Source organism: Salmo salar, chromosome 03 (assembly GCF_965601325.2).
Source record: "Salmo salar chromosome 03, fSalSal1, whole genome shotgun sequence".
NCBI lineage: Eukaryota > Metazoa > Chordata > Actinopteri > Salmoniformes > Salmonidae > Salmo > Salmo salar.
In genome coordinates this window covers 48,495,009-48,514,760 of record NC_138293.1, presented here as the reverse complement: position 1 = coordinate 48,514,760, position 19,752 = coordinate 48,495,009, and the positions used below count along the sequence as shown (strand labels likewise).

The window sequence follows — 19,752 nt, the reverse complement described above, 5'->3', positions numbered from 1 at the left end:
ATGCGTCTTGCCATAGAAATCTGGCATTTACAGAAGTACACTCATTGGCCCCGGGGGGCAGTATAGTAATTAACTGTATGCACTTTAGTCACAAGCGATATCTCAGACACCACTGGCCCGATTTTGACGAAACTTGGGTGAATGATGTGTCATGCTACAGAGATCCGTCATTTACAAAATTACATTGATTGGCCCAAGGGTGGCGCTGCATCATTCATTCAACTACATGTTGGGGACCAGTACGGATAACAAAAAAAATAGGAAATGTATGCATTCACTACTGTAAGTTGCTCTGGATAAGAGCGTCTGCTAAATGACTAAAATGTAAATGTTTACTGTTGCCTTTTTTTAACTCTTATTATTATCTATCGTAATGCCTAATCACTTTACCCTAACTTCATGTACATATCAGAAGTTGAAGTTGTCATGGTTTTCGTCGGTAATGGAGGACCAAAACGCAGCAGGTATGTGTAAGCTCATCTTGACGTTTATTAACTTCCAAAATGAACACCAAAATAACAAAACAAGAGAACGAACTATTAACAGACAGTCTGGCAAGGCACAAGGCTAAACACAGAACAATCTCCCACAATTAAACAGACAAACACACCCAACTAATATAGGACTTCCAATCAAAGGCAACACCACACAGCTGCCTTCAATTGGAAGTCCACCCCAATTAACTCTACATAGAAATAGACTACCTAGACTAAACATAGAATTACATAAACATAGATCATGAACCAAAAACCCGGAAATACTAAATCAAACGCCCTTTTACCAAAACACCACCCCGAACCACATAAAACAAATACCCTCTGCCACGTCCTGACCAAACTACAATAACAATTAACCCTTATACTGGCCAGGACGTGACAGAAGTTTACATACACTTAGGTTGGATTCATTAAAACTCGTTTTTCAACCACTCCACACATTTCTTCTTAACAAACTATAGTTTTAGCAAGTCAGTTAGGACATCTACTTTGTGCATGACACAAGTAATTTTTCCAACAATTGTTTACAGACAGATTGTTTCACTTATAATTCACTGTATCACAATGCCAGTGGGTCAGAAGTTTACATACACTAAGTTGACTGTGCCTTTGAACAGCTTGGAAAATTCCAGAAAATAGCTACATAGTTGTCTTTGCATCAAGGATAAAGGTGTAGCTAAAGGTGTAAGCTTTGAGAAACTAACTTTGAGAAACTAACAAGATTAGCTAGTCAGCTAGCCAGCTGTACTCGTTTGTTCGCGCCGTTTTCCAAACGGCGTCAACATCACAACACCACAGCCACTGCTAGCTAGCCAACTTTACCAACTAGCGGTACTGTAGAAACTAAATACATTATAACGGAACGATTTGATTAGTGTAACGTTAGCTAGCTACATAGTTGTCTTTGTGTCAAAGATAAAGGTAAACGCAGCCACTGCTAGCTAGCCAACTCTACCAGCTACCAGCTAGCAGTACTGTATCATTTTTAGTCAATAAGATTTTTGCAACGTAAGCTTTCGATTTGTGTAGTCCACTTGTGTAGCTAGCAGGACTGACTTTGTGTTAGCTAGCCAGCGTTTAATTACTTCTGCGTTATGAAAGGAACTAGACACGGACACGAATGATCCATTGGTAGTTTGTTGTAACCAAGTATTGGTGCTAACCGTGTGTTATTGGATGCTAGCATGCTAGTTAGCTACGGCGTCATAAGACACGGTGCACTGGGTGGGTTTCACGGAAGAATACTGTACCAAGTTATCTAGCTGAATAAACTAAGTTTGACACTATTCCTGGAAACATTGAACCACTGTAGTTTACTTCAATTATAATTTCTAAGTGGAAGTTGGAATAGTTATATTTGAGTGTTTCAGCGAATGGTTAGTGAGGGAGGCCCTGCTCTCTCGCTTCCCCAGTTGTTTAGTTAATCTTCTTTACAATCTCCTTTGCATTAGCGTAGCCTCTCCTGTAGCCTGTCAACTATGTGTCTGTCTATCCCTGTTCTCTCCTCTCTACACAGGCCACACAAAAGCTTCACACTGCATGGCCGCTGCCACTCTAACCTGGTGGTCCCAGCGCGCACGACCCACGTGGAGATCCAGGTCTCCGGCAGCCTCTGGAACTGCCGGTCTGCGGCCAACAAGGCAGAGTTCATCTCAGCCTATGCTACCCTCCAGTTCCCTCGACTTCTTGGCGCTGACGGAAACATGGATTACCACAGAAAACACTGCTACTCCTACTGCTCTCTCCTCGTCTGACCACGTGTTCTCGCATACCCCGAGAGCATCTGGTCAGCGGGGTGGCGGGACTGGAATCCTCATCTCTCCCAAGTGGACATTCTCTCTTTCTCCCCTGACCCATCTGTCTATATCCTCCTTTGAATTCCATGCTGTCACAATCACTAGCCCATTCAAGCTCAACATCCTTATCATTTATCACCCTCCAGGTTCCCTTGGAGAGTTCATCAATGAGCTTGACGCCTTGATAAGTTCCTTTCCTGAGGATGGCTCACCCCTCAATTCTGGGTGACTTTAACCTCCCTACGTCTACCTTTGACTCATTTCTCTATGCCTCCTTTCCACTCCTCTCCTCTTTTGGCCTCACCCTCTCACCGTCCCCCGCTACTCACAAGGCAGGCAATACGCTTGACCTCATCTTTACTAGATGCTGTTCTTCTACCAATCTCACTGCAACTCCCCTCCAAGTCTCTGACCACTACCTTGTATCCTTTTCCCTCTCGCTCTCCTCCAACACTACTCACTCTGCCCCTACTCAGATGGTATTGCGCCGTCGCAACCTTCGCTCTCTCTCTCCTGCTACTCTCTCCTCTTCCATCCTATCATCTCTTCCCTCTGCTCAAACCTTCTCCAACCAATCTCCTGATTCTGCCTCCTCAACCCTCCTCTCCTCCCTTTCTGCATCCTTTGACTCTCTATGTCCCCTATCCTCCCGGCCGGCTCGGTCCTCCCCTCCTGCTCCGTGGCTTGACGACTCATTGCGAGCTCACAGAACAGGGCTCCGGGCAGCCGAGCGGAAATGGAGGAAAACTAGCCTCCCTGCAGACCTGGCATCTTTTCACTCCCTCCTCTCCACATTTTCTTCCTCTGTTTCTGCTGCTAAACCCACTTTCTACCACTCTAAATTCCAAGCATCTGCCTCTAACCCTAGGAAGCTCTTTGCCACCTTCTCCTCCGTCCTGAATCCTCCTCCCCCTCCCCCCCTCCTCCCTCTTTGCGGATGACTTCGTCAACCATTTTGAAAAGAATGTTGACGACATCCGATCCTCGTTTGTTAAGTCAAACGACACCGCTGGTCCTGCTCACATTGCCCTACCCTATGCTTTGACCTCTTTCTCCCCTCTCTCTCCATATGAAATCTTGCGACTTGTGACGGCCGGCCGCCCAACAACCTGCCCGCTTGATCTTATCCACTCCTCTCTTCTCCAGACCATTTCCAGAGACCTTCTCCCTTACCTCACCTCGCTCATCAACTCATCCTTGACCGCTGGCTACGTCCCTTCCGTCTTCAAGAGAGCGAGAGTTGCACCCCTTCTCAAAAAACCTACACTCGATCCCTCCGATGTCAACAACTACAGACCAGTATCCCTTCTTTCTTTCCTCTCCAAAACTCGTGAGCGTGCCGTCCTTGGCCAGCTCTCTTGCTATTTCTCTCAGAATGACCTTCTTGATCCAAATCAGTCAGGTTTCAAAACTGGTCATTCAACTGAGACTGCTCTTCTCTGTGTCACGGAGGCTCTCCGCACTGCTAAAGCTAACTCTCTCTCCTCTGCTCTCAGCCTTCTAGACCTATCTGCTGCCTTTGATACTGTGAACCATCACATCCTCCTCTCCACCCTCTCCGAGTTGGGCATCTCCGGCGCGGCTCACTCTTGGATTGCGTCCTACCTGACAGGTCGATCCTACCAGGTGGCTTGGCGAGAATCCGTCTCCGCACCACGTGCTCTCACCACTGGTGTCCCCCAGGGCTCTGTTCTAGGCCCTCTCCTATTCCCGCTATACACCAAGTCACTTGGCTCTGTCATATCCTCACATGGTCTCTCCTATCATTGCTACGCAGACGACACACAATTAATCTTCTCCTTTCCCCCTTCTGATAACCAGGTGGCGAATCGCATCTCTGCATGTCTGGCAGACATATCAGTGTGGATGACGGATCACCACCTCAAGCTGAACCTTGGCAAGACGGAGCTGCTCTTCCTCCCGGGGAAGGGCTGCCTGTTCCATGATCTCGCCATCACGGTTGACAACTCCATTGTGTCCTCCTCCCAGAGTGCTAAGAGCCTTGGCGTGACCCTGGACAACACCCTGTCGTTCTCCGCTAACATCAAGGCGGTGACCCGATCCTGTAGGTTCATGCTCTACAACATTCGCAGAGTACGACCCTGCCTTACACAGGAAGCGGCGCAGGTCCTAATCCAGGCACTTGTCATCTCCCGTCTGGATTACTGCAACTCGCTATTGGTGGGGCTCCCTGCCTGTGCCATCAAACCCCTACAACTCATCCAGAACGCCGCAGCCCGTCTGGTGTTCAACCTTCCCAAGTTCTCTCACGTCACCCCGCTCCTCCGCACACTCCACTGGCTTCCAGTTGAAGCTCGCATCTGCTACAAGACCATGGTGCTTGCCTACGGAGCTGTGAGGGGAACGGCACCTCCGTACCTTCAGGCTCTGATCAGTCCCTACACCCAAAGAAGGGCACTGCATTCATCCACCTCTGGCCTGCTCGCCTCCGTACCTCTGCGGAAGCACAGTTCCCGCTCAGCCCAGTCAAAACTGTTCGCTGCTCTGGCACCCCAATGGTGGAACAAGCTCCCTCACGACGCCAGGACAGTGGAGTCAATCACCACCTTCCGGAGACACCTGACACCCCACCTCTTTAAGGAATACCTGGGATAGGATTAAGTAATCCTTCTAACCTCCCCCCCCCCCCCCACCCCCCCACCCTCCCCCGCCCAAAAAGATATAGATGTACTATTGTAAAGTGGTTTTTCCACTGGATATCATAAGGTGAATGCACAAATTTGTAAGTCGCTCTGGATAAGAGCGTCTGCTAAATGACGTAAATGTAAAATGTAAATGTAAAATGATTTCATGGTGGCTTTAGAAGCTTCTGATAGGATAATTGACATCATTTGAGTCAATTGGAGGTATACCTGTGGCTGTATTTCAAGGCCTACCTTCAAACTCAGTGCCTCTTTGCTTGACATCATGTGAAAATCAAAAGAAATCAGCCAAGACCTCAGGAAGAAAACTGTAGACCTCCACAAGTCTGGGTCATCCTTGGGAGCAATTTCCAAATGCCTGAAGGTACCACGTTCATCTGTACAAACAATAGTACGCAAGTATAAACACCATGGGACCCCGCAGACGTCATACCGCTCAGGAAAGAGACGTGTTCTGTCTCCTAGAGATGAACGTACTTTGGTGCGAAAAGTGCAAATCAATCCCAAAACAATAGCAAAGGACCTTGTCAAGATGCTGGAGGAAACAGGCACAAAAGTATCTATATCCACAATAAAACAAGTCGTATATCGACATAACCTGAAAGGCCGCTCAGCAAGGAAGAAGCCACTGCTCCAAAACCGCCATAAAAAAGCCAGACTACAGACTGCACATGGGGACAAAGATTGTACTTTTTGGAGAAATGTCCTCTGGTCTGATGAACCAAAAATAGAACTGCTTGGCCATAATGACCATCGTTATGTTTGGAGGAAAAAGGGGGAGGCTTGCAAGCCGAAGATCACCATCCCAAACGTGAAGCACGGGTGTCGCAGCATCATGTTGTGGGGGTGCTTTGCTGCAGGAAGGACAGGTGCACTTCACAAAATAGATGGCATCATGAGGGAGGAAAATTAGGTGGATATATTGAAGCAACATCTCAAGACATTAGTCAGGAAGTTAAAGCTTAGTTGCAAATTAGTCTTCCAAATGGACAGTGACTTAAGGCTGACAAAATTGCTTAAGGACAACAAAGTCAAGGTATTGGAGTTGCCATCACAAAGCCCTGACATGGTGTTTGTAATGCCAGGGTTGTGGGTTTGATTCCCATGGGGGGCCAGCACAGAAAAAAAATGTATGAAATGTATGAAATGAAATGTATGCATTCACTACTGAAGTCGCTCTGGATAAGAGCGTCTGCTAAAATGACTAAAATGTAAAATGTAAAATTTGTGGGCAGAACTGACTCAGTTACACCAGCTCTGTCAGGAGGAATGGGCCAAAATTCACTGAACTTATTGTGGGAAGCTTGTGGAAGGCCACCCGAAATGTTTGACTCAAGTTAAACAATTTAAAGGCAATGGTACCGAATACTAATTGAGTGTATGTAAACTTCTGACCCACTGGGAATGTGATGAAAGAAATAAAAGCTGAAATAAATTATTCTCTCTACTATTATTCTGACATTTCACATTCTTAAAATAAAGTGGTGATCCTAACTGACCTAAGACAGGGAATTTTTACTCTGATTAAATGTTAGGAATTGTGAAAAACTGAGTTTAAATGTACTTGGCTAAGGTGTATGTAAACTTCCGACTTCAACTGTACCTCAAATACCTCATACTCCTTCACATTGATTTGATACTGGTATATATCTCTGTATATAGCTCTCTTGTGGATTTCATTGTGCCCCACAATGAAATCGGGGAAGGGACTGTGGATCTGTCTTCGTTCGTATGTTCGTCACATGCAATATCTCAGACAGCACTAGACCAATTTTGACGAAAACTTGGGTGAATGCCACAGAGATCCAGCATTTAACAAAATTATATTGATTGGTCCAAGGCGGGAGCTTGTAGTATTTAACTGAAATTCGTTAGACACACGTAATATCTCAATTGGCGCTGCATCATTCATGGGGGGGCGACATGTTTACGTTTGCCCTGTTTAGTTTTGAGTCAGTACCACATAAACCTTTTAAGTAGTAATGACTTTTCATTGACTTTGAGTTCAACTAACTAGAAGTATTTGAGTAAAAAAATGCATTAGCGTTTACAGTGTGGTGTTAGCAGTGTACACAAGCTGGTGAAGAATTACAACAAATATACTGAGTCTCTGTCCATGAGTGTCCTACAGGGGGCGTACCTTAGGGAAGACGTGCAGGTGGAATGGATCCAGCTGTTTCTGTAGAAACTCCTGGCTGCTGCGGGGCAGTGGAGGGGGCGGGGCAGAGGGTGACTCTCCCACACTTGATTGGACACTTGATTGGTCATCTGACTCTGCGTTCCCATTCTCCTTCTTGGTTGCCTTGTCCACCTTAATCAATTGTATTTCATTAGAGTACGAATTCAAACAGTATAATGCTGTTCCATGACTCCATTGGAAAGCAGTTGTAAAAACAGTGTTTACCTTCTTGACCTTCCGTACGGAGGCATACTCTGCCGTTACGGGGTCCTGGGGGGCTGATCCGTTAGCAGCGTTGGGCCCTTTCCCTCCTCCTCTGCTACTCCCATTAACAGCTCCTCTGGCATTTCCCTGAGGTATACAGACACACAAACAACACACAAACAACACACAAACACGCAAAGTTGGAAGGTACTTGTCCTTCCATTGGTCCAACAGAATAACAAAATGAACATCTAACATTTTTACGGGTAGGCGGTCACAATATAAAGTGTCTCCAATGATGACGCGATGTCAACACTTCTATTGCATTGCTTTCATAGCATAAATACGCACATTCCCATTCCTGTTTCTGTTCCCATTGCGGACATTGTCGGTGTGGGTCCCGTTGGGGCTCTGTGAGGTCCTCAGTGTTGCTGGGGTGTTGGCTGATGTGGGTGGGGGAGCGGGGGCCACCGTGTCCACCTCTCTGACCCCTACACTCTCGTACAGCCCATCGTCAAAGCAACGGACGGGTGAGTTCCGGATCCCCACCTCAGTGTAGGTGTGGTCTCTGACCCCCTCTTCTCCTCCCCTCTGGATGTCTCCCCCCACTGGGTTTCCCTCCCCCTCGGGGCTGGTGGGGATCTGGGGGAGCTGGCGGACAAGGGGGGGACGGAGGTCAGAGGTGGAGCGATGGCTGTGGAGGAGGAGAAGGTCCATACTGGCAGGACGGTTCTTACCCCCACCTTGAGAGAGAGAGAAGGAGGGAGACTTTTATTATCAGGTCAATGTTACATGGTCTCCATTTCACCAATGTACCGGTGGTTTTCTAGTTGTTGGCAGTCTATTGGTTGTTGGTATTGTTACTCACTGTTGCCGTTGCGGGGCAAGCGGTTGATCTCATGCAGCCTAGTGTCAGATTTACTCATGGAGCTGTTCTTGGGCTGACGGAGAGCACCCTATACAGAGAGCATATATACTGCTCAGTCTGATGTACAGTAACTGGGTGGTGCTGAACTCTTAGAAAAAAGACTTCCAATAGGGTTCTTCAGCTGACCCCATAGGAGAACCCTGTTTGGTTCCCGGTAGAACCCTTTTTGGTTCCAGATAGAACCCTTCAAATCAAATTGTATTGGTCTCATACACATGTTTAGCAGATGTTATTGCGGGTGTAGCGAAATGCTTGTAAGGGCCTCTATAGAAAGGGTTCTACATGGAACCCAAATGGGTTCTACTTGGAACCAAATGGGTTCTTCTTGCACCAAAAAGGGTTCTTCAAGGGTTCTCCTATGGGGACAGCCAAAGAACCCTTTAAGGGTCTAGACAGCACCTTTTTTTCTGAGTGTAGATATGTTTGACATTTCTGCTGCTATAAATGAGGGGGATAACATAGTAGATGTTATGCTAGGTGGTGGAATGAGCTCTCAAAGTCTTGTGTAAGGTAGTACTAGGAATGCAATTTATTGGGTGGGCCGATAACAAATGACGGTAAAGGGATCGTGGATGGGGTGCAATGGATAATAGGTCTGAAATATACAACATAAAGAATAAAAAATGTATGAGGATAAAGAAGGGGTTGATATAAATATCTCACCATGTCTACTGAGGAGCCCTTCTCACCATTGGCTGGAGGATGCTTGGTCTTGTTTTTCCTGAGGACACATGAAGAAACAGTTATTATTAACCATGTCACTGTTGACTTTCACTCAACAGAGAAGTAAATATTCCTCCATGGTTGCTAACATTTCCACACGTCACTAAGGGCCCTTTGGGAACGTTGATAGGGCGAGCCGTGTGATGCAGGTGTGCTGAAGACAGCAGTAGAGAGAAAGGTGGGAGAGGAGGTGTGAAGGTATAGCTGACTATAGGTGTAACAGATCTCAATACTCATATTTGGCTTCCTCTCCTCATCTACTGCTCTTCACCTGCACCGATCTGATCTAAATAGACATATGAAAGTAGATTCCCGGAGGCCATCCATACATGTTGCTTTCACCTAGCCTGTGTTTTTCAGTTCAGAGACGATAAAGGAGAAGAGATGCATCTGTGCACCTACACACGCACAGAAGCCACTTAGTACCATTGAGATGCCCCAGGGACACTGTCTCTCTCTCCAGCCCAGGACACATCTCTCTAGGCACCTCTCAGCTCTGTCTGCCCCTGGGGAGCCATGAGCAGGTGTCTAAGCATCCACATCCCACAGGGCTGTCACACCATAACAACACACTGGAGGCAGGAATTCAGCACCAGAACAATTCATGGCTTACCAAACTAAAGAGTAATGAGTAGCCTTTTTTTCATACAGTTTGTGGCAACATCAATGTATTTGTTCTTTATTGGTTCCATTTACCTTTACATTAAGCTTTACTTTAAGCTACAGTACATCTCTATGTCTGGTTAAAGATGATTACATGAAGCTTTACTTTAAGCTACAGTACATCTCTATGTCTGGTTAAAGAGGATATCAAATGCAACGAAGCCACTGAGGGTTGAGTCTGATTGGTCCCTGAGGGTTCCGTAAGAATCAGAGCATACTGTGTTCTATTGCTTTTGTCTACTGAGAATCCTGATCTATAAGCTAGTCACTCTAAAAAAATACTAGGTTAAAAACAACCCAGTGCAGGGTAAATAAATGACAGAAAACACATTGGGTTGTTTAGGCCAGCAGCATACCCCCTTGCATCCAACTGCTGGCTTGCTTCTGAAGCTAAGCAGGGTTGGTTCTGGATGGGGGACCAGGAGTGTTGGAGGGCCAGTAGGAGGCACCCTTTCCTCTGGTCTAAAAAAAATATCCCAATGTCCCAGGGCAGTGATTGGGGACATTGCCCTGTGTAGGGTGCCATCTTTTGGATGAGACATTAAACAGGTGTCCCGACTCTGTGGTCACTAAAGTGTGTATTTGAGTGTTTACCCCGGTGTCCTTGTTAAATCCCACTCTAGCCCTCATACTGTACGGTCACCTAATCATTCCCAGTTTACAATTGGATCATAACCCCCCCCCCCCCCACTCCTTTCCCCTGTAATTATTCCCCAGGTTGTTGCTGTAAATGAGAATGTGTTGTCAGTCAACTTACCTGGTTAAATAATTGTTTATTTTTTGTTTATTTTTTTGTACCCAGCCAGTTGGGTCACTTAGTTGGATTGTTTTCTTTGAATACTGAAGGCGTGGCTTGGTCGGGCGGGGGTTTCAGATATCCCAAAGTTTAGACAGTAGAGAGAGAACAGGAGAGAGAGAGAGAGAGAGAGAGAGAGAGAGAGAGAGAGAGAGAGAGAGAGAGAGAGGGGGGGGGGGGGGCGAGGAGAGAGAGAGAGAGAGAGAGAGAGAGAGAGAGAGAGAGAGAGAGAGAGAGAGAGAGAGAGAGAGAGCTTGGCTAAACCCACAAAGAATTTGAAAACAAACCCAATTTTGATAAACTCCCATATCTACTGGGTGAAATACCACAGTGTGACATCACAGCAGCAAGATTTGTTGCTGTGATGTGTGTGACATCACAAGTGACATCACATCACAGCAACAAGAAAAGGGCAACCAGTGAAGAAAAAACACCATTGAAAATATAACCCATATTTATGTTTCTTTATTTTCCCTTTTGTACTTTAACTATTTGCACATGATATGACATTTGAAATGTCTTTATTCTTTGGAACTTTTGTGAGTGTAATGTTTACTCTTCATTTTTTTATTATTCATTTCACTTTTGTTTATTATCTATTTATATTATTATCTATTATTAAAATTGAAATTGAATTGAGAGTGAGAGAGAGAGAGAGAAAGATAAAGTGTCAAATGTTTTGGCTGTGACCTCACCTTTGGCAGCCCACACAAACCACCACGATGACGATGGTGACCACAAAGGCTGACGCTGCAGCGATGGCCCCTAGCAACAGCACCTTACGGTAGGAATCGTCCATCACAGACGCCATAACACACACACTCAGACACACACTCACACAGAAGGAGGGTGCTCAAGAAAACCTGCAGAGGGGTCAAAAAAATGAAGAAAATAAGATGGTTAGGGTCAACTTTGTTTTCATCATTTTATTTTTGACAGGGTTTGATATGGGGTTGTTTAAAGTGTGATAAGACAACTGAGTGTACACCACGGAAACATATAAAAGAGAGTTGAAGAGTAAGAATAATACTGGATCTACAGTGGTGCACGGAAACACAGAGGAAGGTGTTACAAAGAGGGGAGGGGGTATTGCAAAGAGCTACATTAGGTGAGCAGAGGGGTGTGTGTACTTGTGCTTAAGCATCTAAGTTTCTATTTTGGGCTTGTTACCACATGGTGCACATAGCACAAAAAGAAAACGGAGACACATGCTGGGTTGTACGCTACATGTAACTAGAATGGTAAAAATAATTTCTGGACATGAGGTCGTTGAGAAGATAACATATTTTCTGAAATTACATCTTCTCATCTACACTACACTCCCTCCCTCGATAATCCAAAGTGCTACATCAAGCCAGCTAACATCCCACTGATATGTATAGGATTTCATCCATGTTACTTGGTGTTAGCTCATACTAGTAATTGTATTCTCACGTAGTGAGTGCTTCTCAAATGTAAGTTTAACAGAATAACACAAAGAGTCTCACTGTCCAGCCTCAAAACAAATCTTTCTGGCCATCAGTATGCTTCATTTAATTTCCTGCCACAATATGTTTGTTTTACTTCTCAATAAGAAGGAAAGTGATTGCTTTGCAATGTTCTGATTAAGTGGCCTATATCTTGACAAGCCTAGCACATTTAATCAAATACTTATTTATGATGCACACAATATAAACACACGTAAAAACAAACACACACATACAAGTACACGTACACACGCAACACTGCACTAGACTGCAATACACGTACACGCACACACAGTACACACACACTCATGCACACACACCCCGTAGCACTCACTTCTGTCATCATGAAGTGCTTTGAGAGGCTAGTTAAGGATCATATCTCTCCACCGACACCCACACACTAGACCCACTACAATTTGCATTCCGCATCAATAGATCCACGGATGATGCAATCGCCATCGCATTGCATACTGCCCTATCCCATCTGGACAAGAGGAATACCTATTTAAGAATACTGTTCATTGACTACAGTTCAGCCTTCATCACCATAGTACCCTCCAAGCTCATCATCAAGCTGGAGGCCCTGAGTCTGAACCCCACCTTGTGCGACTGGGTCCTGGACTTCCTGACCGGCCGCTCCCAGGTGGTGAAGGTAGGAAACAACACCTCCACTACGCTGATCCTCAACACTGGGCGCTCAGCCCTCTCCTGTACTCCCTGTTCACCCATGACTGCGTGGCCATGCACACCTCCAACTCAATCATGAAGTTTGCAGACGACACAACAACGATGAGACGGCCTACAGGAAGGAGGTCAGGGCTCTGGGAGTGTGGTGCCAGGAAAATCCCCTCTCACTCAACATCAACAAAACAAAGGAGATGATCGTGGACTTCAGGTAACAGCAGAGGGAGCACCCCCCCCCCCCCCCCCCCCCCCCATCCACATCGACGGGGCTGCAGTGGAGAAGGTGGAAAGTATTAAGTTCCTCGGTGTGCACATCACGGACAAACTGAAATGGTCCACCCACACAGACAGCGTGGTGAAGAAGGCGCAGCAGCGCCTCTTCAACCTCAGGAGGCTGAAGAAATTTGGCTTGTCACCAAAACACTCACAAACTTTTACAGATGCACAATTGAGAGCATCCTGTCGGGCTGTATCCCTGCCTGGAACGGCAACTGCACCGTACGCAACCTCAGGGCTCTCCAGAGGGTGGTGCGGTCAGCCCAACGCATCACTGGGAGGACACTGCCTGCCCTTCAGGACACCTACAGCACCCGATGTCACAGGATGGCCCAGAAGATCATCAAGGACCTCAGCTACTCGAGCCACGGCCTGTTCACCCCGGTGTCATCCAGAAGGCGAGGTCAGTACAGGTGCATCAAAGCCGAGAGACTGAAAAACAGCTTCTATCTCAAGACCATCAGACTGTTAAACAGCCATCACTAGGCAAACTCCACACAGTACCCTGCCCTCAGTCACTAGCCGGCTACCACCCGGTTACTCATCCCTGCACCTTAGAGGCTGCTGCCCTATGTACATAGACATGGAACACTGGTCACTTTAGTAATGGAACTTGAATCATGTTTACATAATGTTTAACCCATTTCATATGTGTATACTGTATTATAGTTGAGGCCATCCTATTCAACTATTGCTGTACATATACTATTCTATCCAATGTATTCTTCAGATATACAGTACATATTCTATCCACATACTCTCTGTCTATACATCCCATCACATATATATACACTGCTCAAAAAAATAAAGGGAACACTTAAACAACACAATGTAAATCCAAGTCAATCACACTTCTGTGAAATCAAACTGTCCACTTAGGAAGCAACACTGATTGACAATAAATTTCACATGCTGTTGGTCAAATGGAATAGACAACAGGTGGAAATTATAGGCAATTAGCAAGACACCTCCAATAAAGGAGTGGTTCTGCAGTTGGTGACCACAGACCACTTCTCAGTTCCTATGCTTCCTGGCTGATGTTTTGGTCACTTTTGAATGCTGGCGGTGCTTTCACTCTACTGGTAGCATGAGACAGAGTCTACAACCCACACAAGTGGCTCAGGTAGTGCAGCTCATCCAGGATGGCACATCAATGCAAGCTGTGGCAAGAAGGTTTGCTGTGTCTGTCAGCGTAGTGTCCAGAGCATGGAGGCACTACCAGGAGACAGGCCAGTACATCAGGAGACGTGGAGGAGGCCGTAGGAGGGTAACAACCCAGCAGCAGGGCCGCTACCTCCGCCTTTGTGCAAGGAGGAGCAGGAGGAGCACTGCCAGAGCCCTGCAAAATGACCTCCAGCAGGCCACAAATGTGCATGTGTCTGCTCAAACGGTCAGAAACAGACTCCATGAGGGTGGTATGAGGGCCCGACGTCCACAGGTGGGGGTTGTGCTTACAGCCCAACACTGTGCAGGACGTTTGGCATTTGCCAGAGAACACCAAGATTGGCAAATTCGCCACTGGCGCCCTGTGCTCTTCACAGATGAAAGCAGGTTCACACTGAGCACATGTGACAGACGTGACAGAGTCTGGAGACGCCGTGGAGAACGTTCTGCTGCCTGCAACTTCCTCCAGCATGACCGGTTTGGCGGTGGGTCAGTCATGGTGTGGGGTGGCATTTCTTTGGGGGGCCACACAGCCCTCTATGTGCTCACCAGAGGTAGCCTGACTGCCATTAGGTACCGAGATGAGATCCTCAGACCCCTTGTGAGACCATATGCTGGTGCAGTTGGCCCTGGGTTCCTCCTAATGCAAGACAATGCTAGACCTCATGTGGCTGGAGTGTGTCAGCAGTTCCTGCAAGAGGAAGGCATTGATGCTATGGACTGGCCCGCCCATTCCCCAGACCTGAATCCAATTGAGCACATCTGGGACATCATGTCTCGCACGTTGCACCACAGACTGTCCAGGAGTTGGCGGATGCTTTAGTCCAGGTCTGGGAGGAGATCCCTCAGGAGACCATCCGCCACCTCATCAGGAGCATGCCCAGGCATTGTAGGGAGGTCATACAGGCACGTGGAGGCCACACACACTACTGAGCCTCATTTTGACTTGTTTTAAGGACATTACATCAAAGTTGGATCAGCCTGTAGTGTGGTTTTCCACTTTAATTTTGAGTGTAACTCCAAATCCAGACCTCCATGGGTTGATAAATTGGATTTCCATTGATTATTTTTGTGTGATTTTGTTGTCAGCACATTCAACTATGTAAAGAAAATAGTATTTAATAAGATTATTTCATTCATTCAGATCTAGGATGTGTTATTTTAGTGTTCCCTTTATATTTTTTGAGCAGTGTATATATATATATATATTTATACTCCGGACTCCGACATTGATCATCCTAATATTTCTATATTTCTTAATTCCATTCTATTACTTTTAGATTTGTGTGTATTGTTGTGTATTATTAGATATTACTGCACTGTTGGAGCTAGGAACACAAGCATTTCCCTACACCCGCAATAACATCTGCTAAACGTGTATGCGACCAATAACATTTGATTTAACACACACACACACACACACACACACACACACACACACACACACACACACACACACACACACACACACACACACACACACACACACACACACACACACACACACACACACACACACAGAGACATCTTCTGTAATCAGTAAAGTTTTCCCACTGGAAAATAAATGTGATGACGTTAAATCAACTTTGAACCTACAACAAATCCAATGAAATAGTAGGATTTTCTTTGTTTATTTCACGTAGAATTGACAAGTCAACCAAATGTAAATGAAAACTAGATGTAATCCTGATACACCTTGGCCAGGGAGGGCGTTGTGGCAGTATTGCCCTATTCCCAGATGAAATTAAACCCCATGCAAAGCTTGACTTTTTCATGTCCATAACTTATGCTGTTTTCAGCACATGCACATGTATGCACACACACACACAAGCTCACACACAGTCAGTGAAAGTGATGTGACCAATCCACTGGATTAGTAGGAAAGCTGAACACAAGGGACATGAATGACAAAAGAGCAGTCAGCAAAATGAGGTCAGGGAGAAAGAGAGAGAGAGACAGAGACAGAAAGAGAGAGATGTACATTTCCAAAGTATGCTTTGGCAATATGCACAGTATTACATCGTGCCAATAAAGCAATAAAGCAATTGAAATTGAATTGAGAGAGAGAAATTCCAGAATACACAATAGGGAATATGTATCTATTTTCCTTCCTTCTTCTCTCCTCATCCCTCACTGTCTTCATCTCTCTCTCTCCCTCTCTTTCTGCATGACCATGCAGAGATGTGGGGTGATCCACAGCAAATTAATTAGCACCCATATTTGCTGTGTATGGAACAGACAGCCCCCTATGGAAGAGACAGACAGACAGACAGACAGACAGACAGACAGACAGACAGACAGACAGACAGACAGACAGACAGACAGACAGACAGACAGACAGACAGACAGACAGACAGACAGACAGACAGACAGACAGACAGACAGACAGACAGACAGACAGACAGACAGACCCAATGCTGGAGAAGCTGCTGACAACAGCTATCGAGAGAGATAGGGAGATATGGGGGGAGATAAAGAGGGAGATGTAGAAGAAGAAGACAGGGAGTGAGATTTGACCACGACAGCCAGGGAAATTGCCAGACAGGGGGGCAGAGAGGGAGGAGAGATGAGGGGAGAGAGAGGTCATTGGCAGACTGTTTCCCCCCCGTCTTCTCTTCCTCCTCCTCCAAAAATTCAATGGAGAAACACAGATATAATTTCAGCTTCCCCACGAGAGCGTTCATCCGGACAACATAAAGCACCTCAGAATGTTTCCACATGCTAAGCACACACTATATTTAAAGATGTAATTAATATTTAGCTTTAACAATGATTATGATTAGGTGGAAGAGGAGGGGAGGAAGAGGATGATTGTGAAGATGATAAAAACGATGCTTCTGTCACTGCAGATGATGGTGGTGATGATAATGATGAAGATTATGACTCAGACCTAGTGCTGATAACACCTTGAGAGGAAGCGTTTCTCTGGAAACTCAGAACAGCAGAAATGCAAAAGCAGAGAGCAGAGATGTGATAGAGAGATGTGAAACCAGAGAGATAAGAACTGAGATGTGTGAGAAAGAGAACATAATTAGATCAAACCAAATCACGAGAAAACAAAAAGATAATTACTCGACACAATGGAAAGAATTAACAAAAAAACTGAGCAAACTAGAATGCTATTTGACCCTGAACATAGAGTACACAGTGGCAGAATACCTGACCACTGTGACTGGCCCAAACTTAAGGAAAGCTTTGACTATGTATAGACTCAGTGAGCATAGCCTTGCTATTGAGAAAGGCCGCTGTAGGCAGACCTGGCTCTCAGGAGAAGACAGGCAATGGACACACTGCCCACAAAATGAGGTGGAAACTGAGCTGCACTTCCTAACCTCCTGCCCAATGTATGACCATATTAGAGACACATATTTCCCTCAGATTACACAGATTCACGAAGAATTAGAAAACAAACACGATTTCGATAAACTCCCATATCTACTGGGTGAAATATCACAGTGTGCCATCACAGCAGCAGGATTTGTGGCCTGTTGCCACAAGTAAAGGGCAACCAGTGAAGAACAAACACCATAAACCCATATTTGTGTTTATTTATTTTCCCTTTTGTTCTTTAACTATTTGCAGATCGTTACAACACTGTATATAGACATAATATGACATTTGAAATGTCTTTACTCTTTTGGAACTTCTGTGAGTGTAATGTTTACTGTTCATTTTTATTTTGTTTATTATCTATTTCACTTGCTTTGGCAATGTTAACATATGTTTCCCATGCCAATAGAGCCCTTTGAATTGATTTTAATTGAGAGAGAGAGAGAGAGAGAGAGAGAGAGAGAGAGAGAGAGAGAGAGAGAGAGAGAGAGAGAGAGAGAGAGAGAGAGAGAGAGCAGCAGTAGAACAACCACAGTTAGAAGTCAGGGCTTCTTCTCTGAGCTTCCTCAGACAAACAAGAGCAGAGCTAGAACACAACACCACTCAAGATGACACACAGAGCTGATGATACCTGTATGAATTGCCTCTTAGTTCTGTAGGAATGTATTGTGATTTCTCTATGTAGTTCTTATAGGACAGGACAGTGACTGATGAGTGTTGATCAGAAAACATATTTTCTGGTGTTTTTCTGTAATGTCCACAGCCGTGTCTGATGATCTGAATCACGTGTCAAACTCATTCCACGGAGAGCTGAGTGTCTACGGTTTTCTCTCCACCCTTGTACTTGATGAATTAAGGTCACTAATTAGTAAGGAACTCCCCTCACCTGTTTGTCTAGGTCTTAATTGAAAGGAAAACCCCCAAATCAGCAGACACTCAGCCCTCCATTGAATGAGTTTGACACCCCTGTTCTAAATGTACCTGTAATGTTGCCAGGTCAATTACCACTTTAAAACAGCAGGGGGCAAGGGAGAGTTTAAGGAGAGTGACAGTCGAGGTGTAAATTTCAATGTTGTAGTAGTCACTTCTCCATACAAAATGATTTTGTCAGTCAATTTTCCCCAGATCTTGAAAGTGAAGCTGTATTATTTTAGGTCAATGGGAATTAACTTTAACAAAGGTCTGAATCTTAACTTGTGATTCCTGTGAGTACCTGTAAAAACCCTTTTACATCATCCGCATTCTTGTCATAGAGCAGGATTATCAATGTTTCTGGAAACGGAAGGGAGGGTTTCAGCCCCATCTCCACCATCCCACCCCACTGTCTACCATAGCCCAGCCCAGCTGCACAGCCTCTTGTTATGCTTTAATGGTCTCTGCAAACTCCCCAAAAGCCTATTTTCCCTTTCCTCTCCCTGTTGGATTAAGGGGTCAAATGCCCGCCGACGCAATTTGCCTAATTGTTGCCAGAGCTTCACAGGGGGTAGAGATGTGTAGGATACCCTGTCCTCTTCGACTGCTCTCACTCTGTCAACACATCAGCACACATCACACTAAGTGATTATTCTAGCAGAACATCAGCATAGAGCATCAGTGTGTGTGTGTGTGTGTGTGTGTGTGTGTGTGTGTGTGTGTGTGTGTGTGTGTGTGTGTGTGTGTGTGTGTGTGTGTGTGTGTGTGTGTGTGTGTGTGTGTGTGTGTGTGTTTGTGTAGCACCCCCTTCAGTCTGAAATGAGAACCGCATCGTAGTTCATTCTTAAACGCTCAGCCTCTAAATCAATCCGTATTCAAGGTGTTTGGAGATTGGTCAGTGACTCTAACATAATCTATGACAGATCATAGAAACAGCAGAGGGAGGGGTATGGGTGTTTGGAGATTGGTCAGTAACTCTGACATAATCTATGACAGATCACAGAAACAGCAGAGGGAGGGGTATGGGTGTTTGGAGATTGGTCAGTGACTCTAACATAATCTATGACAAATCATAGAAACAGCAGAGGGAGGGGTATGGGTGTTTGGAGATTGGTCAGTGACTCTAACATAATCTATGACAGATCATAGAAACAGCAGAGGGAGGGGTATGGGTGTTTGGAGATTGGTCAATGACTCTAACATAATCTATGACAAATCATAGAAACAGCTGAGGGGGGGGGGGGGGGGGAATGAGAGAGAAGGGGGAGAGGGAGTATGGGTGTAGAGAAAGAGAGAGAGGGAAAGATAGATTGTGGGAGAGAGCAAGATGGAGAGAGACAGAGAGAGATGGGAGAGGAGGATTAAAGAGTGAGAGAGCAGTGAAGAGAGAGAGAGTGGGGGGATATAGAGAGAGAAAGAGAGGAGGGAGAGAGACAGAGAGAGAGAGGGAGAAAGAGGGGAAGCCAGGAAA

General features: G+C 45.5%; 1 protein-coding gene across 1 annotated transcript in view; it reads right to left on the bottom strand.

Annotated features, from left to right (window-relative positions):
* LOC106600544 (uncharacterized) overlaps positions 1 to 19,752 on the bottom strand; it is a 108,750-nt gene that overhangs the window by 33,076 nt on the left and 55,922 nt on the right. Inside the window, exons 2-7 of the mRNA XM_014191972.3 lie at positions 11,145 to 11,312; positions 8,931 to 8,988; positions 8,208 to 8,295; positions 7,691 to 8,082; positions 7,361 to 7,486; positions 7,097 to 7,267 (exon numbers count right to left, since the gene is read on the bottom strand). Coding sequence (XP_014047447.3) covers positions 7,097 to 7,267; positions 7,361 to 7,486; positions 7,691 to 8,082; positions 8,208 to 8,295; positions 8,931 to 8,988; positions 11,145 to 11,260 — 951 coding nt within the window. The 5' untranslated portion in view covers positions 11,261 to 11,312. The remainder of the gene's footprint in view (positions 1 to 7,096; positions 7,268 to 7,360; positions 7,487 to 7,690; positions 8,083 to 8,207; positions 8,296 to 8,930; positions 8,989 to 11,144; positions 11,313 to 19,752) is intronic.